The sequence below is a fragment of the Ixodes scapularis genome, unplaced genomic scaffold (assembly GCF_016920785.2).
Source record: "Ixodes scapularis isolate PalLabHiFi unplaced genomic scaffold, ASM1692078v2 PGA_scaffold7__128_contigs__length_106722199, whole genome shotgun sequence".
NCBI lineage: Eukaryota > Metazoa > Arthropoda > Arachnida > Ixodida > Ixodidae > Ixodes > Ixodes scapularis.
This window is the reverse complement of record NW_024609882.1, coordinates 17,420,523-17,446,467: the sequence shown is the minus strand read 5'-3', so window position 1 is coordinate 17,446,467 and position 25,945 is coordinate 17,420,523. Positions and strand designations below refer to the sequence as shown.

At 47.8% G+C, this 25,945-nt stretch overlaps 1 protein-coding gene across 2 annotated transcripts; it reads left to right on the top strand.

Annotated features, from left to right (window-relative positions):
- Positions 1-2,357: 2,357 nt before the first annotated feature.
- Positions 2,358-24,597, top strand: LOC8050980 (apoptosis inhibitor 5). 2 transcript variants are annotated; one of them, XM_029986672.4, is made up of 12 exons: positions 2,358-2,580; positions 2,889-3,050; positions 3,174-3,339; positions 5,631-5,782; positions 9,606-9,836; positions 10,974-11,156; positions 12,677-12,852; positions 17,400-17,493; positions 21,189-21,314; positions 21,421-21,476; positions 22,297-22,460; positions 23,389-24,597. In XM_029986672.4, the coding sequence occupies exons 1-12, from the start codon at positions 2,512-2,514 to the stop codon at positions 23,481-23,483; spliced, it is 1,674 nt and encodes a 557-aa protein (XP_029842532.1). In that variant the 5' UTR covers positions 2,358-2,511; the 3' UTR covers positions 23,484-24,597. The 2 variants fall into 2 exon arrangements, with proteins under 2 accessions (XP_029842532.1, XP_029842533.1); XM_029986673.3 differs by having other exon boundaries at positions 2,385-2,580; positions 22,300-22,460.
- Positions 24,598-25,945: the final 1,348 nt, after the last annotated feature.

Below are 25,945 nucleotides of genomic sequence, written 5' to 3'. Positions count from 1 at the left end.
ATTGAACGAGGCCGACGAGGCGCGTGACGTCAAGATATCTCGTTTCCTCCTCTACTCGTTTCGCCCCCTCAAGGCGGCGAGGCGGAGAAGACGCAAGGCCGTTCTTTCCCCTTCTCGACTCTCATGACGTGAACATATCTGTCAAATGCGCATCCTTTTTTTTGAAAAGTACGGTAATCCGTTCGATATATCGTTGTGTGAGTTATGTTTTGATGTTTGCAGCATCCCGTTGCACGCTTTTGCCGCCGTGTTTTTGTGGAATCCAGCATTGCGGTTCAGCATCCCTTTAACCTGGCCCGCCCGTGCACGCCGCTTTGCGACGGCCGGATTCGCTAAAAGGAGGCTCATCGCCATTTTCTATAAACTCAGCTTCTCTATGAGGCGATTCGATAAACTGCAGGCTCTGTAAAACGGCGTTTAAACGAGTTTCTCTAGACCGCATGCCTCGGGTTTACTACAGTTGATCGAATGCCAATTCATCGAAGCACGTTTTAGAGAACGGGCTCGTTTTATCGAAGTACGGTTTAGAGAAAGAAGAGACTCAGTTTAGAGAAACACCGTTTATCGAAAAGGGAACAATATTTAAAAAAGGCTTTCCTACTTCTCGCGTGTATCACTGGTGCGCGTGTTAACCCAAGCCCCCCGCTGCGCTCCCGCCGCTTCGCGGCGGCAATCTGCGGCGGCTCATTACAAAAATATTAACTCACCAAACTTATCCGCACACGCCGCTTCGCGGCGACCGAATTCGCTAAAAGGAGGCTCATCGCCATTTTCTCTAAACTTGGTTTCTCTATAAAGGCATTCGATGAACTGGGGTCGGTAAAACGGCGTTCGCTAAAACGAGCTTCTCTAAACCGCATGACTCCGCATGCCTCCGGATCGTGACGCCACCTATAATAATCAAAGCCCGCCTCCTACGTCATCACTCTTGGATGGCAGCAACTTGGCCGCAGCCCGACGCTGAGTGTCGATTAGACACGAGGTCCAGCCGAATACTGACGCAGCGCTCGTGTCCAACCTGTGTCTGCGATCGATCTCACTGTGATGACGTTGAAATTCTGGTACGCGAGCTTTGATTATTCCAGGTGGTGTCGGATTTGCCGACCCAAAATCGTATTCTACGCTTGACAATTTCGTCAGAATACATAAACAGATATTTTACAACGTCTTCAGCAACCGAGCAGCATCTGCGGATCTGGTCGGCAAGAAAGCAAATGAAAAATGAAGAAAAACTCACCCACTTTTTTGTGAGTCCAGAGGAAAGCTTTCCGGTCTTTTGACGAACCCGGAGACAAGCTCACACGTGACAGCTTGGCGTGAATTGTTATGCCAGGTTGTTGTTATCATTTGAGAGCAGTAGTTAATTTAGTGAAACTCGGAAATGAAGTAGTGAAAATCGAGAATTAAATAAACGCTCTAATAACACTTTAGGGGAAAGGAAATTACTACTTGTGGGTGATTTTGAGTCTTGCATATCTCCAGCTGGTTTACTACGGTTGATCGAACGCCATTTTATCGAAAGACGTTTTAGAGAACGAGCACGTTTTATCGAAGCTCGCTTTACAGAAAGCAGAGTTTCTGTTTAGATAAACGCGGTTTATTGAAAAGGAGGGCGAAGGTAAGCCCTTGCCCCTCTTTCTCTACACCCGGTACACCAGGTGAGACGCAAACAAGTTTTGCGCCGCCCAATCCAGAGTTTTGTTTTTACAAAAATGAATTCGCTAAAAGTGAGTTTCCGTAAAACGGATGCCTCTGAAGCAAAAGCCGAATGGGTAGACTCTTGCTTTGGGAGCACATTGGACAACACCGAATCAAGGGGAACATCAGGGAACATGACATGGGATGGTCGGAATCTGAAGAGTTTTTAGCTATTTTTGCGAACTAGAAGAGTCGACAGAAAGCAGCAGAAGTGAAAATGTGGGAATATGCGTTGGAATATGCCTTGGTCAATAGATTACTCAATATGAATATCACTCGAGAATTAAAGTGTATGAAGTAAAGCTAAGAAGAACTAATCGGGGCTTATTTTTTGCTGGGAACGATTTGGCATTTTCCTTAAATTCGCTTGACCACACTAACAAAAATACGGTGGTTTTAAATACAAAAGAGGTGGCGCAATACGCCGCCTAATTTGAAAGGTTTAGAAAGTTTAGCCGTATTGCCCTTCCTTATTAATCATTCAACTGCTTTAATTTGTTTAAAACTTAATCTTATTTTTTGTAACATAAAATAAAATAATTATTTACTGCTTTATAAAACTACATAATTATTTTAAAACTAAAACTTTTCGGTTGTAAATATCACGTGATATATTTCTTTTAATAAAGGTTACCCTTATGCACTTTCAAGCATCTATCACGAACAAAGCGAACGCGTTCTAAATCGAGTTGGGCAGCCATGTTGTTTTGTCAAAGCGGGATTCGCTAGGACCGTGCTTAATTAACACGTTTTTCTGTTTTTAATGTGAAGTTTTTAGGTATCTCCCAAGCCAGCAGTTTGACTGTATGCAAGATGGACCGAGTCGCCGTTTTGTATAAAAACTACGACGTTTTAGCCAACGCGAACGAAAAAATTGCAGAGGTAAGACCGCGCTTTTTGGGCTCGATCTAGCGTCTATCATTCACCTAGGCCTAGGCCGGCATCTGAAGGCGCCGGTCTATGCATTGCTGCTTACATGCGTTTAAAGAAGTGTAGAGTTAAAGACGCCACAAGTACGCAGAGAGCGTGCTTTAATCGTCCCCCAAACGGGGTGCCGTACATTCGTCCATCGTTCGGCTGTTTTTAGCATTCCTACCATGCCCCCAATTCGATCAAATCAATGTGCGGTGTCCGGGCGTGTATTCAACTTCTGCTGCTGTATCAATTCGCGTCTTTCTTCCCGACGCCAGCATGAAAAAGAGTATCTCGAGATCCTGGATTCCGTCAAAGGAACGCCCAGCGAAAAGCGGCTGGCATCGCAGTTCATCGCCCGGTTTTTCAAGAGTTTCCCGCACCTTGCCGAGAAAGCCATTGATGCCCAGTTGGACCTCTGTGAAGATGCAGACGTTGCGGTGAGCAGACGTTTTTTTTCTCCTTAGTAATGGCCCTAGCCTACGTGTTGAGTGCCTAGTTCTGGGTGGAATCCCGGCTGAGACGGCTTAAGCAGTAATTAGCTCGAATCCTTTCATCCACAGATAAGAAAACAAGCAATCAAAGACCTGCCGAGCTTCTGCAAAGATAGCAAGGAGTATGTGGCGAAGATTGCTGATGTGCTCGCGCAGCTGCTCCTGACGGAGGATAACACTGAGCTCCTTGTGATTCACCATTCCCTTGTCACCCTCGTGAAGCTGGACACAAAAGGTTAGTTGCAGTTGAGGGGGTCGCTGAGCAGTTTTGAACTTTGAGTCGTTCGAAGGGTTGTATGCTATAGTCGGTGATGGGTTAAGGTTTCAGGGGAAGCTCGTCCCACCTCTTCTCGCTTTCGCAGAGCAAATGCTGGAGAGCAGGTCACCCCCTCTCCAGCGTTTGCTCTGCGAAAGCGAGAAGAGGTGGAAGGAGGTTCCCCTGAACCCTTAACCTGTCACCAACTATAGAAGTTCGGCATTGGAGGGGTTTGGGCTTTCTGTCAATAATTGAGACGGGAACTAGTCATCTTTTGCCTGATGGGCATTTCAAGCAAGGAAAGAATAACAGAGTGATGTGATTGCTGCGCCAATTGCGCCAAACTGCGCCAAGGGGCTCACCCTGCTACATCCTGCTACATTTTGCAAAATATGGGTAATCTGCACCAAGCCTGCGCCAAAGGATAAATTTTGGTCGCCTTTGAAAACCGAAGCTGAACTGAGTACCGTAATTGAGCACACATGAGCTAGGTGGTGCAAGCAGCCGTCCGACACAAAGTACCCTGCATCAATCGTTCATCCGGCCTTACATGGTCTTTCCCGCCGTCTCTCGTCTCGCATCTTTTTGAAAAAAAAAATTCAATGATAGACGTGGGCGTGTGCGGACGCTCCGACGCTAGCGTGCTGGGTACCAGCCATGCTGTCATGCTGTGAAACGAAACCATGTTTTTGCGCGGCGGGGGGGTTACTTCATGGGCTGAAGCACTCGTTCCTGAAAGCAACGGCCGTAGACAAACTATATTTGGTCCCTGCCTGCCAGTCACCATGGTCGCGCGACGTCGGATGTTGCCGTTTCCACGTTACTGCAGTTATGGCACTTTCTAAACTGAAACGTAAGGACTGCCGCATGTTCATCAATAATCTTGTTCTTGTTTAATACACTACTACAAACATCCCTTTAGCTCAAAGACTGTTGTGTCGAAGTATTGATTACCTAGGTTTCTCTCGGTATTTCTTTAGAGATGTACCCTGGTACGTGAAACAAATCAGCCGCGAAAGAAAGTTAGTGAAGAGAAGTGAGCTAAAGCAAAGAAGGCAATGTCCGCATGCTGAACCCGCACAGCGTGCTTATTTGTCTCCAATTCAGTCGTTGCACAAAGCGCTCCAAGAATTTTTTGACCTTGGCTCGCAATGTCTTGCATCGATGCGCTCAGGTTTTTTTTTTCTTCTTTTTTTTTCTGTGTTTAGTTTGTACCTCGCCTGCTGGCCTGGCAGGCCTGTGCCGCTGGACTGTTTTTTTTGTTGTTTTTGTCGTATGTTGGACAGTTATATTTTGCATACAATTTTGGGAATTGGTTGGAGACGGAGCGGAGTGGCGTGGTTTCGATCGAACAGGCCATCTCCTCTCGCGCGACAATTTCGCATTGCACGGCAGTAGTTACGTGTTTCATCAGTTGGAGACTGCTTCCATTTATTATATTACTAGTCAACCAAATGATGTGATATTTACTACTAAACTGGTCATTTTCAAATAAATTTTAATATGTACAGCTTGGTCCGATATATTTGTATTATTTAACTGAAGCATTGCAAAATGTGTCAAGTCATTGGCATTTCAGTTACATGTTGAAAGACTCCCAGGTGGTCTATCTTGACAATAATTGGTTGATTGCGGCGAGCAATATGTCATTCGTTTGTCCACCACTTGAAATGAATATCTTTTTTTTTTTTTTTTCTTCTAAGAATATCTGCTCCAAAAGCCACTTTCGCTGCTCCAAACCACTGTTTTAGCTGCTCCGAAATCCAGTTTTGCTGCTCCAAAACTTTGTTTTGGCTGCTCCAGAACGTGCTCCAAAACGGCTTAGGCCAATCACATCACTGATAGCACTCCTAGCAGCCTACACGCTTCAGCAGACATTTTCGTGATGTCGCAGCATTCTATGAATGTCCTGTGGATGTTTACAGGACATTCGTGCCAGCCGAGCGGGATTCAAAAGACCTGGCTGCACCCACGTAATATTTTCAAATAGCTTGACATTGCTACACTCGGCGACAACTTTTCTTGGCAATGCAGTGGAGGGTACAGGCACGCGTTCCCTCTCCCATTTCGAGTGCTTAATAAAGCTGTGCATGGGCTCTCCTCCTCTCCACTGCTTGCCAAGAAAAGTTGTTGCCGAGTGTTGACCCATTTGAAGAGAGCCAACGCTTACCTCTGAAACTGGTGAATTTATTCTTTTAAAATAATTATTTTTGAAGAGGAAATGCCAATCATGTCACTTAGTCACAGTCATAACACCATGTGTTTGGCAGGTACCCTGGGAGGCGTGTTCTCCCAAATCGTGGCTGGCGAAGACCTGGTGCGAGAGCGTGCCATAAAATTCCTGTGTGCCAAGCTGCCCCTCTTGAGTGCCGAGGTGCTCACCAAGGAGCTTGAGGAGTACCTCTTCCAAGAGTGCTGCAAGGTAAGCACATGCTCTTCAACCGAACATGGGCAACATAATGCGCGACTAGGGGTGTACGAATAGTGACTAACATTGTCCCGTCATTCACAGCCTTCACTGTGCAAAGTAGAGCCACAGGGTACTGGCTTTCTTTGCAGTTTCACACTGTGCTATGTGATTCGAACATCGTGATTAGTGATGGCTGACTCGCTCGCAAGAGAGAAAATGCGTCCTTCTTCGGAATGGTGCTTAGTTTGAAGGTGAATAGACTACTTTCATAAAGCCCTGCATGCAACACAGTGCGTGTTGCACTCTGGGAACTAGTTGTGCTTAGTTTGAAGGTGAATAGACTACTTCCATAAAGCCCTGCATGCAACACAGCACGCGTTGCACTCTGGGAACTAGTTGACCAGGGAGGAGGCATGGTTTCGGTTTTGATGGACACGTCAACAGAAGGTCACACACAGAGCTTGGACTATTAACGGCCGTTATCTCATGCTTTCTGGTCCCGAGAGCGTCATTTGTATAAACTAACCTAGATGGCCAGACCTCGAAGCTTTAGCACAAGCCCGAGACATAAAGCTTGTCTTAACGCATGCTAGTTGTATTTTTGTACTTGAGCCTTTCTGTTAGCGTCTCGAGGTATGGTGGACGAGCCAGTACTGGGAATTTCGACGCTGCGAAGCTCAGGGATCTTGCTTGTGTGCGAGTCGGCAAGCTGTAGCAACCAATAAGTATGCATACATCGAGCTCGAGCCTTTACATTAGTATTGTTGATCAGGAAGTTTGTTTCATGCATCCATAGACGAAATACAACTTTTTGCGATTACTGTTTTTCTTAATACGCCTGAAGGGGTGTCCAAACAGGACACTACAAAACTCACGACTCCGGCAAATCGTGCCGCGCTCTGCCGCGATCCGCTTCCGGCCGTCGGAGGGACATTTCCCTCCGTCAATTCTTCCCGGGGGGAAACTTCCCTCCGTCAAATCTCCCTCTCGCTTCCTCCACGGCGGCCTTGCTCTGCTCACTCGCACGCTCTGTTGGCTGTCGGTCAATCGCTCAAGGCCTCCGCTCTCAATACGGAACCGCATCGGACGCCATCACGACGAAAGTGAATCTCGACAAAGAAAGCAGATCCGAGGCGGCCGAAACGCACCATTCGACGCAGGAATGTCCCAGATCCACCCGAAGCCGGACCTCCTTGGCCTTCGAGCCGAGGCGACGGCGGTACGCGAGGGTGTTGGCGAGGTAAGCCAGGCGCAGGTGGCGTGTGACGTCAATCTGAAGAGGAGATCAGTCGTGATCGTAAAATTTTTCACGACTCCTGCAAACATTTTCACGACTCCGACTGACCGTAAAAATAGAAGCGTCCGCTTCAATTTTCACGATTTGCCGGAGTCGTGAGTTTTGTAGTGTCCTGTTTGGACACCCCTTGAGTGTGCGAGGTAAAACTCGGAGGCGCCATTGAAAAGCTCCATTTGAACACACTTCTCATCTCTTACCTGTACTGCCCCGCAGCACTGCACGAAGTGAAGTTTTCACCCGCTTGCATTCCACTAATATTCAACATCGCGTATGCGCATAAAGTTATCCTGCAATCATATAGGCCCATTCGCACATACAAACCGTTTTAAGAAAGCAAAAGTTGAACACTTGTGTGAAAAATGTTGCACCGTTCACCGGAAGTACACCGGACGGGCATGAACCCCTATGTGGTGCGCCAAACGAACAAAGTTATTCAAAGCGCATTTGACAATTCCTAATGGCTATAATATTTGTTATGTGTTTGCTTTCTTCCTGACTGAGCATGCCGAGATAATTTCAGACACCTCGTTCAGGCACAGATCTTGGGCGTCAGGAAAAGCTCGTCCAAAACGGCTTACCGAGGAGTAGGGGACGCTTGTTAGGGCCTCCCTCATAGCAAGCCGATCTCAGTGTTTGCGAAAACTTTATCTTCCATCAGCATAAAATTTGAGTGTGAGATATGTGATGACACGAGAAAGACATCATAGTAACTTTTGTGCAGTAGTGAGGTTGAATTTATTGCTTAACTTTGAAAATCCTGTGAAGATGCGGCTTGCTTTTCGCCCAATGAAGTAACAAGAAGCGGACGTTTGGCAAATCAAATATGTGTAGGGCTCAAGGTAACCAAATTTCAGTTGTAGTTCTCTGGTACTGGACGGGATTAGTGACATTGAGCTCAAAGATGCACTCGTGGGGTGAGGTGACTAAGCCACGTCTTACTACGTTTGCATACGCTTGCACAATATCCGGTGTTTCAGGAACCAAGGAAAGTGCCCCGGTCTTCGTCTTGTATCGCTCGAGAAGGAGTGTATTGTACATTCGTAAAAAGTCAGATAATCGAAAACGCAATCAGCGCTTCGGTCGCGGCGTGGTAGCATGAGATGAACCTGCTCACTCGAAACCGAAACTGAGTGGCCAACTATCGCGGTGTCATGAGATGAACCTGCTCACTCGAAACCGAAACTGAGTGGCACTGCGTGGTATTTCGCCGCGATGGGGCGCGTCAGTTTTGGAAGAACTCAATTCGATTAACATACCCTGTAAGGAGTTATACTTACAAGTATGAAAAGAAAAGTTGAGGTATGTGACATTACGGGCATGTGTTTGAGCAGCCAGTGAAGAAGCCAAGCGACTGACCAGTTCGAACTGTATTCCTATTACGGGGCATGTTCACCATTTTACTTGGTCTCTAAAAACAAATAATATATATGCAGATGGATGAACCATACTGATAGGATGGAATAATTGTTACGAAGCTGCCAAAAGACAAAATCCTTGGCGGCGGCAGGATTTGAACTCTGGGTCTCCCAATAGACCATTTGCGATATCCCCCAAGTGCCCCGGCCTGCTCTAAAAGAATGATGGGAACGGTGTTTCTTCAGCCCCTTGGTGATCGGTAATTTCAACCCTATTCTTGGTTACACAAGTTTTGAGCGTAATTCGGAGTTACCTTGAACAAGCACCTGTTATACCCCAATGACCCGACATATCGCTTTTAAAATTTCTCCTCAATGTCAGCGTTTAAATCCTGGTTTTCGTTGTGAATAATCGGCTTTTTAAGCAATTCCTGCTCAAACAACAATCACGAGAATGATAATATTCTAAGAGATTTCTGCAGCTCAGCCAGGTTTAAAGGTGGACCGCATGCGCAGTACAAAAAATGCTGACGTTGACGAGCAAATTTAAAAGTAATATGACAGGTCCTTGGGGTATATCGGGTGCTTGTTTAGGGTGGCCTCGAATTATGCTCAGAGGCTGTGTAACCATGGAGTTGGTCGAAAATTAGCGATCACTAGGGAGCTGAAGGAACACCGTTCCCATGATTCCTTGAGTGTGGGCCGGGGCGCTTGGGAATACAGCAAATGGTCTATTGCTGGTTGGGTGTGCTAACCCACTTCACCATGCCACCTTGTCTTTTTGGCGTTAAATATCTTCGGTTCCTGCTCAGCATGTGTCATGAGAGGCGCATATCGCCAGAGAAGACAGAATGTGGAAATTGAATGCAGTGCGCCTTTTTCTTAATAAGAAATTGTGTGCTGGTAATTGATTGTTCACTATTTGCTTAAGCTGTGGCACGAGAATCTACCAAGTCTGACTCTTCACAGAGCTTCTTTTAGTTGGCGGATGATGCTTCGCTGCAACAACCAGGGTCATTTCTATCAAGTATCTCTCATCCTGAGCTGTAGTGCATTTCTGACGTTCCAAAGGTCCGCGGTAGTTTGGGAACGATGTTGGAGGACTCGTTTGGTCTGCAAGCATTTTTTGAGAGAGCCGTTGGGACCCGTAGAAAGTGTTCTTGAGCCAAATCCTTGCCAACAGGTGATGCAAGATGTGACCGGTCAGGAGTTCAGCAGCCTCATGACTCTGCTCTCTGGGCTGAGGCTGGCCAAGACCATTCCGGGCCAGCAGGCCCTAGTGGACCTGGCAGCAGAACAGGCCGACCTTGGCAAAAAGGCGACACCAGGAGCCACTACCCAGGACCCCAGCACTCAGGCAGAAACGCTCGCCAAGCTGGTGCAGTGCATCCGTCAGGCATTGCCATTCTTTTCGGTAAGTCCGCATTCGTCTTGCAGTTGCCGTCCACTTCATTAGGTATGTGCACAGCTAGCATTCGTCTGGTGGCACCTTCGGACTGCCTCATAAATGTTAGGGATGGCACATTCCAGAGGGAACTAGGATTACGACTGGACAAAACGTGGAGGGGCAGAGCACATGTCCGTGCGACGGCAGCTTCCAGACGTATTTGTCGTAAGCTGTTAGCGCCGAAGGAACATACTTGTCTGTTTATGTCTTTCTGCGTTTCGTCTTTTCATAACCATAATTCCGCGTGGCAGTCCCGGAATGTTTGCGGATGTTTCGAGGGCTGTCTCTTTGTTGGAGCTGCCATTCGTGACGATTCCCACCTGGGACATCAGGACCAAAATTATCAGTCGTAAATGGCAAGTTTGACGACATGTGTACAGAGCAAGGTGGAAGTTTGGGGTTACTGCATCGTTATGCCAACACAGTCAGAGTTAAGTCTGGCATTTCTCTTTTTTCTGCAAATCAAACCAGAATGGTTCCTACTAAAATTGTCTTTAGCGAGCATTTGACCAATCACGGAAGAACGATCGCAGCGACTCTTTTGGCCGCGACGTTGCTGATGGCCCTATACTCTGCATCAACTCTTTGGTGCTACACTGTCAAGGCTAGCATGGCCTCCACAGATGTGCAGCCCCGCACCACTGAGCACATGGCTTCGTGTTGCGTTTCATTTGCATGCGCTCACGCATGCGAATGACAACCTAGCATAAAATAGTTGACGTCGAGCATAGGGCTACAACAGTCGTGTCTTATTAACACGGACCCTGTTAATATGGATACCCACTGTATAGACAACATTTTTGGGGGATGGGCTGGGTAAATTGATTCATTTTTGTCTCGTTATCATGGACAACTTGGATTATGGACGCTTTTTTGAGTAAACGGAGCTATCCTCATTAATGGGACATCACTGTGCTATAAGTCTAAGGTGAAATAAAGAGTGGGAAGCTACAACCTCACGCTTCTAGCTTTTTTTTTATTACCGCTAACAAAGTGTATGCAACCGGACGAGACAGCCTTGTTTGGCTTTACTTGAAAGCTCCCACGACCTGCTAGCCGTCCTTTTAGATTATGACCAATGTCCCCGTGTGTCGTGTCCCCTAGCCGTACGTGTCTTCTGCCAAGTTTGTGGGCCACCTGTGCCAGCAAGTGGTCCCGGGGCTGGGCCAGCTTCCCTCGGAAGAGGAGGCCCTGGAACTGCTGAAGCTGTTGGCCGAGATGGCGCCTTTCGCCTCTGGTCTGGAGGAGCAGGATGCCTGCCTCGAACTCGTCTTCCTCAAGTTGCTGGTGCGCATTGCGTATATCCTGGCTTCTTTTTTTTTTGGTTAAGGGGCAACACTGCTTCTAGAGCTTTTTTTTATATAACTTGTGATTCAATTTGAATGAAATTTACATAGCTTATTTGCCATTACAATCTGACTACAAATGTGTGCTTGGTTTTGATGCAACCTAATTAGTTTTGTTAATATTGAATATATCATTTGTGAAGATTATGGGAGGATTAAGACAAATATAAATTCTGAAATTAGAAAATAAACATATATCAGTGAACTAAAAGGTGTGTGGAATCCAATAAGGCATAAATGAAAGCTCTAGGACGCTTTATAAACTTTTTAGAGCACTTCGGAACTTTTCAGTTTCAAGATGATTTATTGCAGTATGCCTAAAAGGCACCTAAAAAAGCCTGATACCCTTCTTAATATATTTTTACCCCTTATTGCATATGTCACACATACACCTACCAGAGAAGGAAAAAATTTTGAAGATTAGATATGTGCAAGTAGAGACATTCATATTAAAAATAGCGCAAAAAAAAGATGGGACAAAAAGACGAAGAAGCACAGAGGACGAGCGCTGTGCTTCTTCGTCTTTGTGGCCCGTCTTTTTTGCGCTATTTTTAATATGAATCTCCATTACCAACTTGCCCAGCAAACGAAGCTTTTACAGTGCAAGTAGAGGTATGGCTTCCATAAAATAGTAAAGGCTGTAAATAGTTCACTCAAAATAATATAGAAGACCATCTACAAACGCATTTTACTTTGTTTCCAAGACAATATTTCAAGATAAGAGACACTTATTTCACGACAATCCTTCAGGCTATGATAAGTGCCCGCCAATATTCAAAAAATGCAATTTCAAAAATGTGTTTTCTTTGTACATTTTCCCCTCAAAGAGTAGTGTCTCCCCTTAAACTAAACGGGCTGAACGAGTTTTAGCTTGCATAGTGAAAGAACCGGCATGGTCGATCGGCATGGTCGATTCAGTTGAAAGTGTCACGAATACTGAATGATGCTTGCACTGCACGGTTGCGCGTGCTTGACAGGAATGCTGAAAGCCCATAGCTTGCTCTTTTACCTTCTGCTACGGTTGCACTTGAAGTGAAACGCAGTATACCAAGTGGGAAAGCGAGCAGGGCACATAATTGTCGGTTGTTGGAGAAGTTTCTCCAGAAAGGGGGCCGTGCTCCGAGGAAAAATCACTACTCCCCTCTTTACGAAAAGCACAACTTCTGCACTAATCTCGCCAAGCCTGCAGTTAGTCGGTTTAAGGTGTGTGAAAGGGTTCTTGAACCGAGAGGAGATGCCATCGAGCTAAATTTTGGGGTTTGCTGTCGCAAACCTACAAAGGGCACCCCGCGACGGGTCGAGAGTGAATCAAAACCATATGGGAATCTTTTGTGCGCACCATGATCTGGGCTAGTGGTGCCCTCACTTCCGAATTACGGGCACCTTGGCCGGGGTTCGAACCCACCAATCGTGGATCCGTAAGGCGACGTCTGTGACGGCGTCGGCCTGTCTTTCCCACAGGAGTTCATGCCCCTGCCCCCCGCGGGAGAGGACACGGAGAATGCCGGCGAGCAGCCGGCCCTGCAGCTGAGCCACGTGGAGTGCCTCATGTACACCTTCCACCAGCTGGCCAAGCGCAGCCCCGAGTTCCTCACGGGAGAGAGCTCGGCCGAGCGGCTCAGGGACTTCAAGCTCAGGTTCGTTTAGCATCAGCCGCTCGACTTTGGTTCCCACTTTGCTCTTCGAGCCCTTTGTGTGGGGGGAAACAAACGGAGCTGCCGTGGTGAGCGGTACTGAGCCAGGTGGCACTGGCCTGAGAGCGAAGCAAAAACGTCGCTCGCATCTGCGTGGCCGCGCGTCCAGACATGAGCCCTGGAAACTCGTCTGGATCTCCATTTCTGCGTGCCTCTTTCTCGTTTTGGCGTCGACAGTGCAGGCACTCTACGGTACGTGAAAATGCTTCTTTCGCGAAGTGGTTGCCCTCTTGCAAGGGGTGTCGCGGGAGTTTTAGGCTTCCTGGTCGGACTGGCACTCAAACTTTTGGGCATCGTTAAATGGTAGCCTGAAATTAGTGCAGTGTAAAAAAGCCGAATTTAGGCCAGGGTTGCCCTTGAGCGAGGACAGTTAGGAGACTCGTTGCTACGAGTCAGGGGTCTTGAACGCGAGTCCTGTGGGCTGCATGGAGTCCGCGGCTTGCTGGGATGCGTCCCCCCAAGCATAGAATGACTGTGAACCCCTGCTCCCGTGTCCCGAACAATGTATAATGAATAGTGGTCTCATCGTCATTCGTTTGTGCTCGCACTTTTTTTGTCTGTTCCAATTTCTTTGAGGCTCAGTATCGTTTTTTCTTAATTTTCAGCTCTTTCTCTTGTTACCCACCTGTACGACAGTCCCACTACAGTGTACACCGCATATAACGTATGTCGTGGGAGCCGCGAAAATCTGCACTATAAGCGGTACCGCGCTATAACCAAAACATGTATTTTTCAGGCCAAAATACATGCCATCAGACAACTTACCTTTGTAAAAGAATTTATCTTATGTTAGATGAAAAATAAAGCTTAGTTTGAGGAAAGTCTTTATTACACCAGACTAGTACACTTCTCTCTCAAGTGTGTCACACATTTTGAAAGAAATGAGCGACTTTTGCCTGGCGCAGCCTTTTGCGGACGGATGTTGCGAGCGTTCACGATTGCTAACCCTAATCACTTTTCTCCGGTGATGAAAACGCGTCAAAATTCGCATCCTTTATATGGTACGCGCCAGTAATACCTTTAACTTGAGCACAGGCATGAAATGCTCCAAGAAATTCGGGCGATGTTCGAAAACACAAATGTTTAGAAATCGCCACTGTAGTCAAAGTAAGCAAACACGACGACACAGGCGTTTTTGCCATCTTGAGAATGCCGCCACGACATCGCCGCACGAGTAGGTGGATCTTCCCTTCTAGTACGTGCTGGGTTATCATAGCGACTCACAACGAAAATTCACAGTCAAGGATAGCGCTTTTACACGGAACAATAAGCTTCCACCACGCCGTCTACGTCGACGATCACAACCGACGCCATGTTTGCGAATAGAAGCAGCCGGCCCGCGACCGGCATGCAATGCGTGCGAACACTTCTCCTCGACCTGCTATTGATCTGTCGTTGCGGTTGTTTCCAATGCAGCAGGGGTACGCACACACGTGAACGACACGTGCGTGCATCCCTCCGTCGCTATGGCAACTGAAGCCTCTCTCTTCACTTCTCCCCGCTTCTTCGAGCAACCTCCTTGCCCCGCGAGTGCCGCTTGCGGCTCGCGCCGTTGTCTAGTGTCGCACAGGGAAACGTGCTCGCTGCACCGGTTAGTCGGCGCGGTCGCCGGTCTGTTGCAAAACCGCATTATAACCGGTATTTCCCTTCGCGCACCTACATTTTAAGCGGTATGTAATTACATAGAGTTCTATGGGAGGTGAACCGTTGGTTTAAAAAAGCCGCGTTATACCCGGTCCTGCACTATAAGCGGTTACGTTGTAAGTGGTCTATACTGTACTATGCTACAAGCGCGAGCTGTTTGGGACGCATCTCGGCTGCCTCGACTCTTTTTCTGCAGGAGCAACTTCCAAAATTCGAATTTGTGGCAGAAAGAAAACATGAAAAGACAAGAATTGATTTTTAATTTTGCTATAGAAATGCTCATGCAAGCAAAAACTTTCGTACAAAGAGCTTTTTTTTTTTTTTTAGACATTGAATTTGATCATTTTCTTTGAGAATTGAGCGACACTGCAGTGACGGCGTGCTCGCTCTCTCGTTCTATTAAGAAATGCAAGCACGTTAGTGGTCCGGTCTAGTTTTAAACTTCAGGGTTGGAACGGCTGCGCCATTTTGCGCCAGACGCATGTGTCTGCGCCATCCTGCGCCATGTTGCGGAAACTGCGCCACAGCCAATATCTCGCGCCATTATGCGCCAAATCGCAAAACGTGCGCCAAAAAAATGTTTTATTTTGTCTTGGTTTCGGTTTTTATCGACTCGATTGTCAACAATGAGGGCGTTTAGCCTGGTCGGCCTTGCAATCCCTTGTTCTGTGTATTCCCCTTGTCTATCCCGAGTCGGAAGCGCGCGAAAAAACTCGGATTCTAAGCGCTACACCACCTGCGACTGGATAGTTACTCTTCAACCATAAGCGGTAGGGCAAGTAGGCCGAGGTAAGGTCGAGTCGTTAAGCGTCAGATTGCATGAGGCTCTGCGGCCCGAGGTCCGGACGTCATCCAGTCAAAAGCAAATGAGCAAAATATTCCTTTGAGTGCTTCATCGTTAGGAGTTGGAACCGCAGTCTTGCAAGATAAATCGTGATTTGATAGAACTGAAATGCGGTCCGATCCGAAACCTTGCCGGTCAGCAGCTCTACTTATCTGCTCGGCGTACTTTAAGCTTGCTCCTGCTTATCGCTTCAAATACGATAACTTCGCTAATGGTAGTCTGCTGCTTCGATATCGACTTGCGCAACAGGATAAACTCGAAATTTGTTGCCCTGTTCCTCCGTGCAACTGCACGTCCGTTGCTTACGCACGTCACGTGGTTCCCACATATAATTACTATGTCGAGCACGTGTGGGTTGTGCGATAAGCAGTGCTGGTTTGCATTTTGAGCGTCTGAAGGCCACTCAGAAAATATCAAGGACGCTATCTTCAGAAACATAGAGTACTTGCTGTTTGATTCTCATTAAGGCTCACAAAGATTCAAGTTTTCGCATATATTACACTGTTATCCCCTCTACCTAGGTCCCTAACCGCTCATGTTCATCTCTGCTGCTAAGCACAATTGAAATTGCTTTCGTACTTGTCTAAGATACAAGCTGAAGTGCAATGCAAACTGATCTGAGCTGCTCCTAGCCTGCTCCAGAATGTAGTCTTAGCTGCTCCCAACCTGCTCCAAAACAGCTGTTTCAGCTGCTCCCGTGGCTGCTCCCAAGTACATTTAATGAGTTCCACCCCTGAACTTTGTCATAACATCAGGGATGGTGCCAAAGATTTCACTTAAAGAAATCACAAACCTAAAGATGTCACCGCTAAAACAGCAAGTTTACAAAAAGTAGAGAGCACAAGGTTTTTTATGTCTTTTTTTTTTTAAATTATAGTTTTTTTTGGTATTGCGTCGGCCGTCGACCTTTTTTGGTCTGGCTATCTGGGCCCACCACACCCAAATCAGTTTGAGACCCTTGCTTTAAGGGGTGCATTTTATGTCTTGGCAGCTCATTGTACTGCCCTATTTTGAACTTTCGAACACGTAGTTAAGGGGGGGACACTACCCAGAAAAGTCAACTTCTGTACCCAGGGTGTCTAGCGACCGGGAAAACCGGGAATCGTCAGGGAAATTTTAATTGCCGGGAAAAATCAGGGATATTGTCAAAAAGCGAGCCCAGTGAGGGAACATGAGCCGGAAATGACATTGAGTGCCCTGAGCAAAGACTTGTAGACTTGGGTCTGCTTAGAGCGAAGCGCGAGCAGACCCAAGTCCACACCTAGGATTGGATTGAGAGCGTAACACTAGGCTAGATCAAGTTAGAGCTACTAGGTTTAGTAACAAATGAGAAAGCCGTAGACCCCATTCCAATCCAAGCGGAAAGTATCCGAAAGTGCATCTCGCAGCCATGTTGCCTTGCGGTTCTTGACGTGTGTGGTAGAGCGTCATGTTTTCATTGTGTTTCCGGAAGTGGCCTCCTCACTGATGATGTCGGCGGCAAGGAGGCGCTCGTTTAATCCGGACTGGACGAACCCGAATATGCAAGTTAGATTAAGCCCATGCAAAAGGATCCTCACTGTGCTAAATGCTCAATGCCTTGCGTTGTAATGGTCTTATATATTTAACCACATCTACAGTGGTCGGGGAATTTCAGCTTTAATTGTCAGGGAAAACCTGGAAGAGTCAGGGAAGTTCAATAGAGTAATTTGCTAGACACCCTGTGTACCGCATGCTTGATTTCAATCAAATTTGCAGTTGAAGCTTACCGTATATGAGTGGCAAGACCATCCCTGCCAAATTGCATTGTCCTATGTCAATGCAGTTTGCTGTGCTGTGTAAACTAATTAAACTTTCTGGGAATACTCTCTAGATGTTTGCGGATGTAAAAATGGCACTTTTTCAAAATCCATTTTTTTTTTTGCAGAATTTGTTTTTTCTGTGTAGTGTCTGTCCCCCCTTAAGCATGCTCGTTGAGAAGGACTTCTCTAAATCGTTCCCTCGGTTCCACAAACCCTTACAGGCTTCAGTACCTGGCACGAGGGGTCCAAGGCTACATCAAGAAGCTGCGCACCGCCCTGCAAGGGAAGAGACCCACCGAGCTGAAGACAGACGAGGTAAGCACAACGTGCGACATGGTGCCCTCTGTGGCCCCATCCCCATTTTGCGGCGATAGTCGTTAGGGGCTCTTCCCAACACTAGAAATCACGTCCGTTAGTGTAGGCCGCATATAACGCATGTCGCGGGAGTCGCGAAAATCCGCACTATAAGCGGTACCGCACTATAACCAAGACATCAATTTTTCAGGCCAAAATACATGCCATGAGACAACTTACCTTTGTAAAACAATTTATTTTATGTTAAATGAAAAATAAAGCGTAGTCTGAGGAAAGTCAATCCTTATATTGCCAGACTAGTACACTTCTCTCAAGTGTCACACATTTTCAAAAAAATTGGTGAGTTTTGCCTGGCGCAGCCTTTTAACTGCGTTGCGGACGACCTGGTCTTCCACAAAGCTAAGGCACTTTAACACCTCATCACTGAAGGAGTTCTGCTCACAGTGAACCTTCAGTTTCTGTAAGAGTTCCAGTGCGTCTTTACTTGAAACTTCTGGCGTGCTCTCTTTGTCGTCGTCCGGCTCATCTTCGGGTGGACTCGCCCCAGAACCTCGCACCGCTGCAACAATAGCCTCATCGGTGGTTGCTTCCTCACGGATAAGAAAGTCGTCGTCATCCTCATCTACATAGTTTTGGAACGTGTCGTTTGCAGGAACAAAGTGGTTTTCCACAAAGTCGGACCACACATCGTTCGCTCCGATTGCCTCGTTAATCGCATCACTGCGCAGATCGGCGTCCTCCGAATTCCTGGCATCGCGCACAAACCCTGCGTTGCGAAAACACTTCTGGATGGTTGTGGCCTTTACTTGCCACAACAACGCTGTGATCATGTTGATGGCACCCCTCAAGTCCACCTTAAGGGGTTCATCTCGTTGCAACTTCAAGACGACCCTTTCGCACATGTGCTTCTTGTAGAGTGCCTTGACTGTAGCGATGACGCCCTGATCGAGAGGCTGGCTTTTAGCAGTGGTGTTTGCCGGCAGGAACTTCAAACTGACTACGCTTAATTGTGGCTGCACATTGTGAGCGCTGCAGTTGTCCAGAATAAGGACGATGCGCCGTTTTTCTGCGACCATAACCTCATTGAAACTTTTCAGCCAACTAGCAAAGAACTCTTGGGTCATCCAGGCCTTTCCATTTGCAGTGTACACCACAGGCAAACATTCTCGCTTCTTGAAGCAACGGGGTTGTTTGTATTTCCCAATGACAAACAAGCGCCGCTTGTCGGAGCCGTCCATGTTTGCACAAAACAAAACCGTGATACGTTCCTTTGAGACTTTGCAGCCGGAACAGAGTTCACCTCTAATCGTGAGAGTGCGATCGGGAAGCATGTTGTAGCACAGACCAACTTCATCGGCATTATAGATGTCTTTGTCCATGTACGCGGAAAGCATTGTCTCGAGATGATTGCGAAACAACGCCTGGATGCTGGCGTCGTCGACTTCCCCACTTTCGCCCAAGAAAACTTTGCAGCTAATCCCGTGGCATTCTTTAAACCGCTGGATCCATCCGTTGAGGCGGTTGAAGCCTTCGTGTTCGAACAAATGTCCAAAAGACTTCGCTTTCGCTTGTAGCATCGGGCCACTCACTGGGACGTTCTTGGCTGGCACTTCGCGAAACCACCTAAACAAGGCTTCGTCGACGTCTTCATACTTTGACGTACGAATCCTCTTTCTTGAGAGAGGCGCAGAATCTTGCTGTAGCTGCTTCCGTACCTGCTCCCGGTTCTTCCAGACAGCAAAAACAGTCGTGTCAGTGACGTTGTACTTGGCCGCGACGGAAGCTTTTTTCATGCCACTTTCGACATCTTTGACGATGCTCTGTTTAGTTTCGAGAGACAGGGTTGTCGTTTCTTCGTCATCCTGGGCTTGGGAGACTGAGAGATCGGGATGGACGGTCGATTTCTGCACGATATGCTTGACGCGCTCCACACGCGGTCCAAGCAGACGACGTGGTGCAAGTTTGCACACTGCAAGAAGCGAAGCTAGAAGAAACCATCCAGCTATCCAGCCTCCTTTCGGCGCGCGCGCGGTGTAAGAAAGGAGGTTGGTGTTGCGTCACTACAGCGAGAGGGGAAATCGAAAGGGTGAAAGCGTGAAAGGCTTGGGAGTGGCTCGATGAGGCTTTCGGAGTTGAGCACGCGCGTGCGTGTGTTGGTCGCACCTCGCTACCTCGCTGCGTTGTAACTCGGGCGTAGTCATTCGTCTTCGCCTCTCTCTTTGCTTCTTCAAGCAACCTCCTTGCCATCCTTGCCCCCACGAGTGCCGCTTGCGGCTAGCGCTGTTGGCGCCGTTATCTAGAGTCGCACAGGGAAGCATGCTCGCTGCGCCGGTCAGTCAGCGGGGCCGGCGGGCTGTTCCAGAAACCGCACTATAACCGGTATTTCCCTTCGCGCGCCTGCATTTTAAGCGGTATGTAATTACATGGAGTTCTATGGGAGGCGAACCGGTGGTTGAAAATAGCCGTGTTATACCTGGTCTTGCACTATAAGCGGTTAAGTTATAAGTGGTCTATACTGTAGTTGATGTTCTAGTTGTCGTCATTGGGGATGTAGTTGGCGATGTAGCACGTCCGTCGTCGATGTCTTCGAATCCTCGAAAATGATTGCCCGCCGCCGTCGAGAATCTAACCTGGGTCCGGCACGTGCGAAGTGGAGGCGTTACCACTGAGCTACGCCATGGCGTTAGTAACATGCACTAAGCTTGGGGTTTTTTTAGTACCCAATGTCCATTGCACATGCTCTCTGGAAAAAAAAAAAAAAAAAAAAACTTTTAACATAATGCTGTTGTACCACCGTCAGTGCCAAGAGCACATGCCAGGCGACAAGCTCTCACACTCTTTGGAACAAAAAAAAAAAAAAAATAACAAAAAAACCAAACAAGCGTTTTGAATGAAAGAGTTGTATTGTGTGCCAAACATTTTTTGTTTACGCACCCCACGGTGCGTGAACGCGACGCCGCTGCCCAACGGCTTCGCCGTGACTTGTCGCAGCTATCGCTGGGACTGTAATGTGAATAAACACAGGATTGCTAAATTTTTTTCTGAACATCTTCAGTCTTTCTTTTTTTAATGTTTTTGTCTGCTTTCCTTTGCTTTTTGCCCCTCTTGCTCTATGGTCGGGCACAAGTTCAGATTGCGTCAGAAGCTGCGACGCATTCGGTGCCTTATGTCGCACTTTGGCCGGGCACACTCGAACCCCGCAGTAATACCAAAGGGTGAAAGCTTGCACCAGAGGCAAAGCTTCTGGCTCATTCTTATCTCGTGTCTGACTATACTAAGTAGTATGCATCACTGCATGGCTAGCATGATTTTGGATGTAACATGCAGTTTGTCAGCCAGTGCTTGCTTTGTCCCGAATTAACCGGAGTGCTTACTAAACTGTGCATTGCAGAACAACAAACTTTGTGATGCGACGGGTGGCAAGAACCACCGGCCGACGAGCTCCATTTTTTTTTCTTAGCTTTTCTTGGCGCTTTCTTGGCATCTGTTAACAAGATCATTTTCATTTTTGGCTGTGGTATTGCCGATTCGCCACAAATTCTTGTTTAGTTTTTGGACCCTTTTGTAGCCCTGCTCTACTCTCCTTCAATGAAGGTGGTACCGAAATCCTTGACCTAACTACCCTCACATTTGACTGCAGCGACTCTTGGATCAGATCAAGTGACAATTCGGTCGCTTCACTTTTTCTTTCGCAGAACAAGCTGAAGGTTGCCGCCCTCAAGACGACGTCCAACATCAACATTCTCATACGGGACCTGTTCCACGTTCCGCCGTCGTTCAAGGCCGCCATCAGCCTCTCTTGGAAGCCTTCTGCCAGTGCGGTGAGTCCTACGAATCGTGTCCATCCGATCTGCCGTTTGTCGGCACCCGTTTTGTCGGACTCGTTGCGGATTGTACGTCTTCTGAAATGCGCCGAATCGTTCTCAGGAGCGACCGGCGGTACCGACACCCGAGGTTGCGTCAGCGACACCCGCTGCAACTGGGTAAGCCGTCTCCAAATTTTCTAATCTGAATCGAATGTGGTTTGTAGCGGTAAAGTGCAGAACAAATGCATCCTCACGACAAAAAGTAAGTGGTTAGAAACGACTGCTGTAAAATACCAGGCAAGCGCCCACTCAAAATTTAGGAATAATCGCGAGAGAATAGGGGATGGGCGTCCGGTCATCGATTTTGCATATAAATGCACTGCACATATTTCCTCAGATCTTACAAATTTGAGTATGGGCGCTCAATGTGGGCTGGGTGAATGCCCGGTATTCTACGGTATGGAACAACATTCGAAGGTTTGACTGTCTTTGGAAATGCTGTGGTGGTGGCACCTTCAATTTGTTCAAGCCCCCAAGGATTATGAAATAACCTAAGATACAACCAACAGTTAAAATCAATGGGCAACCTTTTTTCAGTTATTCTAGAGATTTTTATGGAAAAAAGGGAGCAGCAGTGAAGTGACTTCTTAGCAACTCGAGAAAGATAGGTTCTACTGGGCTTTCTTTTTTGGTGGGGCAAGGGTGGAGGGGAAGTGGGGGGTTGACATTTCTAAGAGACTGGGTCTACGGGTTTCTGGAGCATTTTTCATGCTGTAGGCCACACTTGTAGCTTCAATGTGACTCACACCTGCACTCCCCTCGGTTTGCCGATTCGGTAATCGTCCTCCCTAGTTAAAGCAAAGGTTCACTTTTGTTCCCGCTTGCTGACCTTGACAAGAGCAACTAAGCTCAGCGAAAAAGGGTGACTTGCTTGTGGTTGCACGGCAGGGCCACAACGTGCCGTCACACCCGCCTCCTTTTCCTGCGCTTCTCGCAGTAGTGCCGCGACCAGGAGCGAGAAGCGACGCATCGAGTTTCCCGAGGGCGCCCCGACACCGACCAAGAGTGCCAAGAAGCCCGTGGTGTCGGGGAAGAACGAGCGGGAGCTCTACAGTCCGCCGGGGGGCAAGTACAGCACCAAGGTGCAGAGCTTCCAGGGAGGTGAGCTACGGCTCGGGTGACCCCCCCAGCTCGGGGTCTTGCGCCTTCAGTCCCCGTGTCTGTCTCGAATCGTTTACATTAAAGCCTCTCGATAAAATTTGCGCTTTGCGTTTCTTACGAATTGTACTGGGCACGTTCCACGAGCGAGTGCTGCGCCGCCATTGGTTTCCAAGGGCAGCACAAGGTACACGCCTCGCATGCCTTTGACGCTGCTTGTAAGACAAACCCAAAAAATGAAGGACGTTTACAATTCCCTGTAATGCCGAATTAGAGCACAGCTCTTAAGGAGGAGGAGGGGAGAGTATGCCCCTCCTCACCCTTCATACACTCTTGTCCTCCTCTCGTTATCCCCCTCCTCCCTCGTGACGTCTCTCGTGAAGGTCACGACATTCACGTGATTTTCGCTATGAAGGTTGTGGCCTTCACGGGTGACCTTCGTGACGTCACCGTGACCTGTCATAAGCTGAGGTGGCTCTCTTTTCCTGATGTTTTGTCAGCGCTTCCGCCATTGCCGACGAAAACGCTGTGTGTTGTGCGGGTGCAATCTGAGCTGTTGGGCTCTTTAAAATTTAATTACTTGTGCGGCGGAGGAGTAAAAATTTGGATGTTGTGCCAGTGATATTCCTAAAAGCAATGACAATAGAATTTAATTTTTTTTTTTTTGGAAAGACAAAATTTTACCAATTTTTAAGCTCGTTTTTAGCAGATTTGACCCATTCCTCAGTATAAAGCTAGGTGTCAAAGTTACCCTCCCCATTACCCGCATTACCCCCGACAATGTCCGTAAGCTCCCACACCACTTTTGTTGCATCCTTTCCGAGACCGGGAGGAGACATTCGGCTGCAACGAGAGATACCCTCGAGATTGAAAAGACGCAGTTCTCTGGCCGCCCCACCGACGCAGAGGTTCCGCTCGCTCCTCCTTGCAGTGCCCACAAACGCCCGCGGGGGTGTCGGAGGCCGCGGGGGTTCCACGCGGTTCCGCGGCTTCAACCGGGGCTGGCGGGGCCGGATATACTCGTGAGTGAACCACCCCTCCCCGCAGCCGGGGTGTACAGCGGCAGAGCGCTTCCTGGCCGGCGCTGAAGCAGTGACAGCGGCGGCAACACCAGCACTACCCTTCGTCCGAGACTGCCTCGAAGAGGAACTCCATCCCGACTCCCCTTTTCGCATAGGAAGGCCATTTTCACCTCTCTCTGTCTCTCCTCCCTCTTTCGCCTTGCTGAGCACTCTCGTCTTGATGCGATTATGTGTTGCATCCGGCAGGCACACTTTTCCGAGTGTCCTCAGCTTTGCCCACGTTTGGGGGCCTTTCGAAGCGTCTTCAGCTTCGCACGTGTCTGTGGAGCAGTATGCATTCGGAAGTAACGTATCGATTCTTTATCTCTCGGCTTTTGGTGTACCCTCTCGTTCGTTTAAATTGGGGTCACGCAGGGATGTCCTACTTCTGTCTCGCGAACGAGAGTTTTGGCGTTTTGTTTTTATCGGCGATTTGGTTCGTTCTCTTAGTTTGGCAGAGGCAAGTTGGGATTAGAATGTGCCCCCCGACGGATGCTTTGCATCTTTTCTTAACAACAACCTGTCAAATTGGCCACATTTTGTTTTTTTTATTATTATGTATGTTAAAATCTCTTTAGAAAGATTTTTTTCATACTGTTATTTCTTGGGAAATTGCTTGTTTCGACCGACATTGTGGCATGTCATTCATGGCGTCGAGAAGGTATGAATGACATGCCTACAGCACATTTTTAGCAGATGTAACGAAATTACCGTAGGCGAGTTTGGGATGGTGAAATTGAGATTGGCTGTTTGTTTTTCTTTTTTTCCGTTTGGCAAGCCGATTTTAAAGGGGTGCTCAAAGTGGTTTTGTCACATTGTCTTAATTAAGGTCTTTGTTTTTTGGAGTGTTGGTAGGAAGGGAGGGAGGGGGAGAGAACGAGAAAGGTCATCCCCATTTCATAATTTGTTTCGTCTGCTGCTTGGCCACGGCAGTCGCTATTGAACTCTAGAGCTGCATTGCTCCGAAATGCGACGGCCGACGCGCAATAATGCACTGGCAAGGAGGAGATGGCGTAATTTGGCCCGCATCGTCTGAAGGCGATTTGTAAGCGTCCGAATAAAAAAAGTTTGTAATTAAACACTCGGTTCTGCTTAATGCACTGTGGAGTGGTTGCTGTGCATTTTAGCCGTTTTGTATTGGGGTGAGCGTGTACGGCTTGAGTTCTTACAGATGCTTGGAGACCTGAATTTCCATGGCGTTCGTTAAAGGGACCATGAAGACAGTTTCGAAGTTTTATTCGACGATTGAAATGGATGTCAGGTACGTCTTAGATACTGTTGACCAAGTTCTAGCCCGAACAGAAGTTTGGGTGCCGCAGGATTCGAGCAAACAGGCGCAGTAATAATAGTGCCGGGAACGATGCCTAAGACCCCACCGAGGAGGCGGCAGAAAGGTGAACTAAAGTGTGCCGTCGAAGCATGACAACAACAGGCTCCTCGTCTGGCGATTGGTTCAAACGATAGACGCGCTCTTGGTTTCGATTTCAGTGGTGAGATGTGATGAAAAATTTTTATTTGAACGTTGGATAATCTTTTGAAGTTGTAGTTGGGAATTGATAGGTTTCATACTGTGTATAAAAGCATAATCTGAAGCGATCCCTCCGTTTGTCACTGGTTGAACGCATCCTGCTCTGCTACCTCGGGCGCGTAACAAGCATCGAGCAACCATGGACAAAGAAAAAGGTATGAGCGCCAGGGGCGGCGGACTTTTGGTTTTGGTTTCATGCGTCGTCTCGTGTTCGCTTTGCGAACTGGTGTCTCACCAATCATGCCGCGTTTATGTGCAGTAGTAGGTTGCGTGAAAGGTCGGCTAAAGATGTGCGGTCCATCGGGCGATGTTAGTTTGCATAAACTGCCGACCGATGCAGCAATGCGCAGCATTTGGTTGCGCGCCGTTGTTTTGCGTAGAGGTATGGACAGCGGTGTCAGGATTTGTTCAATGCATTTCCAACCAGAAGACTGAGTAGCACCTTCACGTCAGCCGGAGTCCGGGTAAAAGTGGGGCGGGGAGTCGCTCTGGGAGGCAGCGATTGAGGAGATGGTGGTAGGTCTGGGGCGCCCTCGTAAAGCGCCATTCCAGAGTTCTGCGTCCTTAGCAGCATCTCCCGTTCAGTCGGCGTGAGGTCGCTGAACGGGAGCTCAAACTCGTTTGCGAGCGCGGCGTTGTCGTCCATTTCTTCCAGGTTTTCTTCACAGACCGCCGTGCACTAGAGCGAACCACGGGAACCACACTGAGTGTGCACTAAATCCTACCGATGCCGACAGTGCTCCCTGACGTCACTTCTCTTTCCAGAGGCGAAAAAGGGAAGAAATCTGAATGTTTGTTTCGGTTTCACAAATATATTAGCAAGTGCAAAAATAAGAGTCACAACGTTCTAGAAAAAATTGTGTGGCATGCCAGGACCTTAATGCTTCCGAAAACACCTT